The sequence below is a fragment of the Hyposmocoma kahamanoa genome, unplaced genomic scaffold (assembly GCF_003589595.1).
Source record: "Hyposmocoma kahamanoa isolate Upper Pololo Valley unplaced genomic scaffold, ASM358959v1 86873, whole genome shotgun sequence".
Lineage (NCBI taxonomy): Eukaryota > Metazoa > Arthropoda > Insecta > Lepidoptera > Cosmopterigidae > Hyposmocoma > Hyposmocoma kahamanoa.
In genome coordinates this window covers 739-9,926 of record NW_020654387.1, presented here as the reverse complement: position 1 = coordinate 9,926, position 9,188 = coordinate 739, and the positions used below count along the sequence as shown (strand labels likewise).

The window sequence follows — 9,188 nt, the reverse complement described above, 5'->3', positions numbered from 1 at the left end:
GAAGCAGTCGGCGTTCCAGACCCAATAACAAACATTGATACAAATCTGATAAGCAATTGGAAGCACATTCAAAAAATGAAGAAAGATTTTTGGAGTATTTGGACAAAAGAATATCTTCATCAGTTACAACAGCGACACAAATGGAAGGCGAATGAAGAAAATTTAAAAGTTGGCACAGTCGTACTCGTTAAGGACGAGAATATAAGCCCAAGTAAATGGCCTATCGCAAGAATCAAACAAATCCATCCTGGAAGCGATGGTGCCACAAGAGTTGTGACACTTAAGAGACCACAAGGAGCTGACCAAAAACGAGGGATACATTCATTAATACCGCTACCGGTGAATGAATGCATAGAAACAATCAAAAATAAATCAAATGCGCCTGACCATATTAACATAGCAACAGTGAAGCAACTTCATCTGTTTCCCTGTGGCGGTGAAAAACATGCAATTGAATAAAAATTGCATTGTTAGACTTATAACTAAAAATGAAAACAATACAGACTGCAAGACAAAAAGTTACAATTTGACAAGTGACGTAGTATGGAAACGAGTTCAAATGACAAATACTTGGTTATATTTGACAAAAACATCAAAAACTGTGTCCATTGTGTGTGACGGGAAAAGAGAAGAAGTCTCCATCCACGATGTTGGAATAATACAAATTTCAGAAAATTGCATAATAAAAACAATGACTACCACATTAGCTGCGAAAAGAATTATTTCAATTAATGTTTTAGCTTCTTATAGTAGGACTAGTCAGTTTAAATTAGACTATAACAGATCTCTATTAATTACTAATGACTTTTCTAAGGAACAGGTTTTAGATAGCTCTAAAGATATTTTTAATAAGTTAGTAAATAAAGAAAGTACATTACAAACAACCCTAGACAATACTGTTTGGCGTAGCATAAGTACCCAAACATACGTAGCTAGTTTTACTTCCTTAATAATATTTTCCCTTTTTGCCTTATTAATATACTGTTGTGGTCCACAGCACAAAGACTACGAGCTATGGTAGCAGCCAGACGGTTGGTGACACAAAATAGCAGCAGCGGCCAGCCTGCCGACGACAGCACCGAGCAGCAACCCTCCAGCAGGCCTGCAACTCCAATTCAGCCAAAGACACAGCTACATATCTACGCAGGGCCAGCTGTGAGGAAGAAGTCAACTGCACCTCAACTTTACGAACTGAAAGCCTTTTCGTGAGAGGCGCCAAAATGTTCACGTGCACATGACGTAAACAGACAACCTGACCGGACATTTGCTGCATTTGCCGAAGTGATGACAATAGACTACTCAGCAGTGCAATGACCGTTCTGAACTAGGCTGCTGAGTAGAGTATTTAACTTTATGTATACATTTAAAAATAATATTGTTTATAAGTCACACACACTTAAATACCGTTTTGTATAAATAGCTTAAGTTTTGTAAATAAAACTCTCTTTGAATTCAGACATCAACGCTGTCTTATTGACAACGGAGCACTCCTGACTACAGCATCCTCTCACTGCGGCCAAGACACCTTTAGCCGTTAGCTTATCTGATCAGTCTTCTCGTGATCGATGACTCGAGATCGTCCCTGGCCAGCAGATTAAGCTCCGCTGCATACGCAGTCCGCAGAATACGTGAGCTTACCGATGTTAGTACTGCTAGACTAGTTTACTTTAGTTACTTCCATAGTATAATGTCCTACGGGATTCTCATGTGGGGTAAAGCGGCAGATATTCAAACCATATTTGTATTGCAAAAACGAGCGATTCGTTCTGTGTACCGCCTAGGCTCTCGGGTATCTCTCAGAGAAAAGTTTAAGGAGACTGGTATCATGACTGTGGCATCGCAGTACATTTACTCAAATATTTTATATGCCCGTAAAAATATACATAATTTCAATAAGAAAGAAGATATCCATAACATTAACCTTAGAGCTAAGTCCAAACTCATGGTACCACGATTTCGTTTAACAAAGGTAAACAACTCTTTTATGGGGAACTGTATACGTTTTTACAATAAGATTCCGGAGCATATATTAAGTTTATCATTTCCTAAGATTAAAAACTACATTAAAAATATTTTGATCGAAAAATCATATTACAAAATTGAAGACTACGTGTTAGATAAAGATGTATGGAAAGACGACATGGCTCCAGAATCCACACAAATTTGATTCAAAGTGTATTCCATAGCATTTAAGTTTATTTGAAAAGAGCAATCCCTAGAGTTTCTTGCTCGTTCTTCTCAGGGAGGTCAGCGTAGTGAACGAGCAGTAGCTTAAATGTGACGTTTTCAAGTGTAAATTTATTTTACCTATGGAATAAATAATCTTTGACTTTGACTTTGACTTTGACTTTGAGACTGGCAGTGAGAAAACCATGTCCTAAAGCACCCTTATCCTTCCCCCTTTCCGTCTGTTGCCTTAGGTCGCACGGTGACAGGCTTCCCCTACTATTTATATAAGTATATATTCCGTAGCGTATGGTTAGGGCTAGGCTGTTAGGTAGGCAACTAGGGTTGTTAGTGATAGTACAGCTTTCCCTGACCACTCATGTATAGCCAGCTAGCAACAGCTAGGTAGTTGACTGTACACATACTAACATAGCTCTAAGGCTTTCTTTTGTAACTAACACCATTATCTTATGGGCTATGGCCTGAAAGAAATGGTTTATTATTTATTACTAAAGTTTGTTATAATTACTAATACTTAAGATTGAACACTCAGAAAAAATTCCTTCGATCCGGTAGGGTTCGAACCGATGTCTTCTTGCATAGCTATACCAACGATCGTGGCTTACCACGGAACGTACCAACGGACCTCACGAATTTTTATATGTGCTTGTGTCGTGTCTTTGTATTTGGTTTTTCAACGACTTTTTAGTCGTAGCGTCATCTATGAGAAATCTATGATAGATTTATCACCCAGTTAGTGCCTTTACAGCTACCAGTCCTGGCGAGAGATGTCGCTATTCACTGTATTTTAAATTTTTATTGAAATGATATTCAATTATTTTTTGTGAAATTACTCCACTAGTTTGTTACAATTATTAATACAAAGATCGAACACTCAGAGTCGAACCGACGTCTTCTTGCATACCGTGCCAGATGTTATACCAACTAAGCCACGGAATGAACCAACGGACCTCACGAATTTGTCTGTGTGCTTGCGTCGTGTCTTTGTATTTAGTTTTTCAGCAGTTAGCAAAAAGCTATTTAACCCACCTATCAGACACTAACAAGATATTGAATACGATATAAATACCTGAAAATCAGCTTTCAAAATAGCTTAACTGCCTTTCTCACTAGTGTATTAAGGACGTCAAATATTTATTTCACATCGCACACACGTACATCATTATCACTTAAATTTTTACGATAATCGAAAATTAATAATTTATACGTACAAATAAATATGTAAGTTGTAAAGTAACACTTAGTAATTTTACTTTAATTTCTTAATAAAAACCGGTGAACGTCACATGTTTTTGTTGTTTATTTGTTTAGGCGCTCCGCACATAAATTTTAAGTATTGCTAAGGGGTGCCCTCTGGGGATTTATTAAAGTATTTGTGTGCATTGTGTATTTGCTGTGTAGGTATCTGCTTGTGTATGTGTAATAGAATGTGTATATTATAATTATTATATTTGCTGTAAAGAAGAACTTAACTACAATACGTAATCGTAATAGGTAGGTCCTAAATTAACACAATTTTAACGTGCTTAACGGTGACATGTCAAACACATTTTTGTACTAACTGCTAATTATTATTATTATTAATTAAGAAATAGATACAGAAAAAATGTAAAAATTTGTGCTGCTAACGGTGTAACAAAAACCATTTTTGGTTTGACCGTACACTGGCCAAACCATCTAGCACCATCTAGTTTATACTTTAAAGTTAAAAAAATAATAATAATAAGAAAACGATTAAAAAAGAATGACAATAACTACATTCTATACTAATAACATTTCCAGTACAAAATATTAACAAAAAATAAGAAAGAGTAAAAATGTGGGTGGGTATCAATTAGTTCGCGTAATAACGCACCAATACATCACACATTCCAGTCAAGTTATACAATTTTTTGTGGCGTACGGACACGGAAGGATTTTATTCTTTTAAAAAATATTGTTTAAGTTTAATTTTAATATTGTGTGCATTTATTTCGGTTTTGAGTTGTACTGGTAGTTCATTTATTAATTTAGGTACTTGGTATTGTAATAATTGTTTACCGTATACGAGTAAGTTTTTGTATTTTGGTATTTTTAACGTAATTTTTCACGCACTTCTTGTGTTTATTTTTGGTATAATAATGTTTTGTAAGTGTGAATTGAAAAAGTTTTCTAAAAGGAGAATGTATTTGAGATCATGTATGGGTATAATTTTGAAATGACGTAATAATTCTAAGTAGTTGTCTTGATATTTATTTCTAACTTTGGTAGGTGTAATAGTTTCAAGAATTCTGACTTGCAGTCTGTATATGGGATCCAGATGCGATTTACAAGTTCTACCATAACTACTAAGTCCATAATATATTGTTGTTTCACCTAGAGCCTTATACAAGTATAGAATTGTCGAGATAGGAATTTTGTTTCTAACAATAGCCAGTTATGCCAATATTTCCCGTAGTTTGTCACTGACATAATTAATATGCTCATTCCACTTAAGTCTGTTATCGATTATTAACCCTAAGTATTTTTGTTTATTGACTATTTCAACAGGTGTGCATGAGCAGTTATGCAAGTTAGCATGGAGACATGTGTGGTTGTGAGCAATCAGTTTCAAATTATAGGGTTTTCTATTCTGGCTAGAACTAATATACATTAATTTGGTCTTTTCTGCATTAAGCACAAGACCAATATCGTGAGACCATTTCGTCAGTAACGTAAAGTCCAATTGTAGATGTTTTAATGCTTCACTTAGGTCCTTGTTAGCTGTTATAAGACACGTATCATCAGCAAACTGATAGATTTCGCAGTTTTTAATTAGGTTCACTAACTCGTTCACGTAAGTAATGTAGTGAAACGGACCTAGGACTGATCCTTGCGCTGTGCCACTAGAAACAATCACCTTTTTACTCACTGTATCCCCAATCTTGACAATATATGACCTATCCGTCAGATAATCTTGAAACCATTTATTAAGAGGGCCCTGTATACCACATTCATTTAACTTTTCAATAAGAGTGTCGTGTTTCAAAGTGTCAAGTGCTTTACTGTAATCAATAAATACTACTAAAATATGTTTTTTGTTATTAAGATGTTCATATACAGTATCGGTAAATTTTGAGAGAAGTTGTGTTGCACTTTTGCCTGGTTGGAATCCAAACTGTTTGTCTGTTATTATGTTGTTATTTTTATAAAAAGAGTGTATTTGGTTCGATATAATTTTTTCGACTATTTTATCTATGGTTGGAAGTATTGTTATTGGACGGTAGTTATCGTAAGAACTTTGACTACCTTTCTTATGTATTGGCCTAACTATTCCAGTTTTAAGACCTTGTGGATATTTGCCTTGACTGAAAGATGTGTTTATAAGGCAAGCTATAGCTTCAGCTACTATAGGACCCAGTGTTTTTTAATCTTGTGCTCTTATGTTGTCTATACCTGGAGCTTTAAGAGTCTTGAGTGATTTTATTTCTTTAAGGACACTTTTTACCGTTGCCTTTTGAAATTTACAAGATACATTCACAGTCAAAATATTTGTATTATTATCTAGAAGTTTAGTATCGCATAGTGGGACAATATTTTTAACACTATTAGTAAAGTTCTCAGCAAATGTATTGGCAATGTCAGAAGTGTTTGTATTGTTTTCTAACAACGCGTTCAAAATAAGTATATAGTATCCGCTAAAATCTTAGCCCTTCCAGTAACTTCGTTAAGAATTTGCCACAATGGTCTAGGATTATCTTTATTCATATATATATCGTTCCGTATCTTTGTATTTTTTGTTTTGTTTATCACTTTATTGGCATAGTTTCTAGATAAGTTGTATCTTTGCTCTAATATTTTATTTGTAGGATCTGAGATCCGTTTTATGAATAATTTATCTCTATGTTCACAGGCTTTAAGAATTTTGTTGAAAATCCATTTATTATTTATACGTTTTTTATTTCCAGATATTTTGATTTTCATTGTGGTTTCATTTGAGTTTTATTTCAATAAATCACGAATTGTACAAATTCAGCATTTGAACAGATGGCGACGTTTTCGATTGAATATTTAGTTGTACCTACTTACGCAGAATGAAGAACATAGCTAAAGTGAACGGCGGCCCTAATTCTGAATAACTTGCATAGTATTTTACGCTTTAACTCTAAACCACTTTAAACATTCATTTTATCCGCTCACGCGATACATGCAGCCGTGAACGCATGCCGCCACAGAGCGTTGCGCGATTCATGCGTCTCTGGAAGCATAACATTCATTCATTCATTCATCGTCGTGCGCTCTAAAAGTGTGGATATGCTAATCATTCCACTTTGCGTTGTAACTTAATAATACAGTTAAAAATCGTTTTTATCTACTACATCTGAAGAACTAATATCGTGTGCTTGCATGAATAACTAAGTGAGAAAATAAAATAAAGTGCAACATTTTGATGTGTTTGTGACTATACTGTGATACTCTTTTCGCATCGCACATACTCTTTCTGGCATCGCATCTCGGAGCAGTGACTGAGGGGTACTTACCTCACCCCCGGAACCAACTTTGTGCTAAGGAAAAAAACCATAACTGATTGATTATACACTATGCAGCGATCACCACCTAAGTGTCCATCAAATCCCGATCTATCAACATATGATAATGAAGCCAATATAAATACGCGAAAGCGTAAACAATTTGACGGGTTTCAAACAAGTAATTTGGATGAGAAACTTAGCGAGATGGTGACCTCCTCGGTACAAACTGTAATGACCGCCGAAGTAAACAAAATTTTATCTGCAATATCGGGACTGAGTAAGGATAACGCCAGCATCAAGGAATCCCTAAAAGAGTGTAATACCAGACTCGGGGATATTGATAAATCTCTAAACGCTATGGATGAGCGCCGGGATTCCTTTGATGGGCGTCTGAAAATTTTAGAAGAGTACGTTGGCGATTATCCTTCTAGCTCTGAAAAAATAATAATGCTGGAAAATAAATTGGCACTGATGGAACAACAGGCGCGAGAAAACAACATCGAAATTTGTAACGTGCCTGAAAAGCGAGGAGAAAATTTGATAACTATTTTCACTCATCTGGGAGGTATAATAAATTATAAAATTAGTCCAACGGATATAACATCTTTACATCGAGTGCCCCATGCCAACACAAAGGACTCTAGACCTAAAAATATTATAGTAAAATTCGCCTCCAGAATGACTCGTGACAATTTTATTGCGGCCTTCCGCTCCAAAGAAGGATATTACTTCTGAAAATCTGGCGATTACCGGACCGCCACATAAGATTTACGTTAATGAATCATTTAACCCTGCAAAATAAGATCTTATTTCGAGAAACTCGAGAAAAAGCTAAAATACGCGAGTATCGTTATGTATGGGTTAAACATGGAATCATCTTGGCGAGAAAAAATGACACATCACCGGTCATCGCGATCCGGTCGCAGCACGACATCAAAAAAATTAATTAACTTTATCTACCGCTTAATAGTTAACTTGCCCTCACTTAGTTTAAATATTTTTTTATATCATTACTTAAAATACTTATGAATTGCTCAACTAATTATGTACTTGCCCATACAAAGTTTATGTTTACAAAAAAAATATAATGCCAGCCGTGCAACAAACCAGTTTTCTATCGAGCATAACAATTGTTTTGTTTATTATTTCACAGTATTTTACGTGCGTTTTATTAGGTGTCCCAATGGATTTTTGGCCTATGGCCCCGAAGAGAAAGCCAATTTATTGGCCGACCTTTTTGGGGCTAACTCGCGCATTCACGACCAAGATGCGCAACCGCCGTCAATTCCCCACTGCGGAGTCACAATGCCTGATATAGTTATCAGGCAATGTGATGTCCGCAAGGAACTGCAGACTCTTGACGTGCGGAAGGCCTATGGTCCAGATGGGATACCTCCTATCGTCCTTAAAAGGTGTGCGGCGGAGTTGTCTCCCGTACTGACGCGCTTATACCGCCTCTCATACCAATCTGGTAACGTGCCCCTAGTTTGGAGGGAGGCCAACGTGCAACCTATCCCCAAGAAAGGAGATCGGTCTGATCCGACAAACTATCGCCCAATAGCTGTCACTTCAGTGCTCTGCAAAGTGATGGAGCGGATTCTAAATATCCAGATAATCCGGCACCTGGAACGTCACTCCATTCTTAATGATCGACAGTACGGGTTTCGGCCGAACCGATCAACGAGTGACGTTCTAGCGTATCTAATGCATCTCTGGGGTGAAGCTATCGACAAACAGGGCGAAACCTTAGCGATAAGTCTGGATATTGCTAAGGCCTTTGATCGGGTCTGGCACCGTGGTCTCCTCTCCAAGCTTCCGGCATATAGTCTTCCCGGCCGCCTTTGTGAGTGGATCTCCGGCTTTCTGCGCGAGCGAAGATTGCGTGTCCTTGTTGACGGAGGCACTTCGCGGCTCGTGACAGTTAATGCTGGGGTGCCACAGGGCTCCGTGCTGTCGCCCACGCTGTTCCTTCTGCATATCAATGACTTGTTGCCTTTTGGCAACATTCATTGCTATGCAGATGATAGCACAGTGCACGGTTGCTATTATAAGCAACCGTCAAGCAGCCGGGAGGACCCTGAGAGAAACCGGGAAAAACTTGTCGCTGAGCTCAACCATGTTTTGGAACATATATCGTCGTGGGGCTCCCGAAACTTGGTTGAGTTCAACGCCAAGAAAACCCAGGTATGCGCGTTCAGTTCCAAAAAATCCCCATTCCTTCCACTTCCCCATCTTCAGGGTACAACGCTGACGCTGCAGGACAAGCTCAGCCTGCTGGGGATGAGCATCCGGAAGGACATGAGCAACAAAGACTATATAGAGAGCGTCATCTGTACCGCGTCGCGCAAGCTTGGCATCCTGAACAAGGTGCACCGATTTTTTACTCCAGAGCTGCGATACCTGTTGTATAAAGCTCAGGTCCGAAGCAGCATGGAGTACTGTTCGCACCTTTGGGACGGCTCTGTAGTACTTGCTCGATGCCCTAGATGGACTGCAGCGCTACGCCTTCCG

At 37.8% G+C, this 9,188-nt stretch overlaps 2 protein-coding genes across 2 annotated transcripts in view; both read left to right on the top strand.

The window, feature by feature from the left end:
* Window positions 1-1,209, top strand: part of LOC113235013 — a 4,119-nt gene extending 2,910 nt beyond the window's left edge. Inside the window, exon 2 of the mRNA XM_026470536.1 lies at window positions 998-1,209. Within this exon, the coding sequence (XP_026326321.1) occupies window positions 998-1,209 (212 nt within the window). The remainder of the gene's footprint in view (window positions 1-997) is intronic.
* Window positions 1,210-6,746: 5,537 nt separating this feature from the next.
* On the top strand, window positions 6,747-7,412 carry LOC113235012. Its single transcript, XM_026470533.1, has one exon. It carries the CDS (start codon window positions 6,747-6,749, stop codon window positions 7,410-7,412), a length of 666 nt encoding a protein of 221 aa, XP_026326318.1.
* Window positions 7,413-9,188: the final 1,776 nt, after the last annotated feature.

Excerpts from the sequence above, each read along its gene's own strand:
- LOC113235012 (XM_026470533.1), top strand. The coding sequence starts at position 6,747 with ATGCAGCGATCACCACCTAAGTGTCCATCAAATCCCGATCTATCAACA.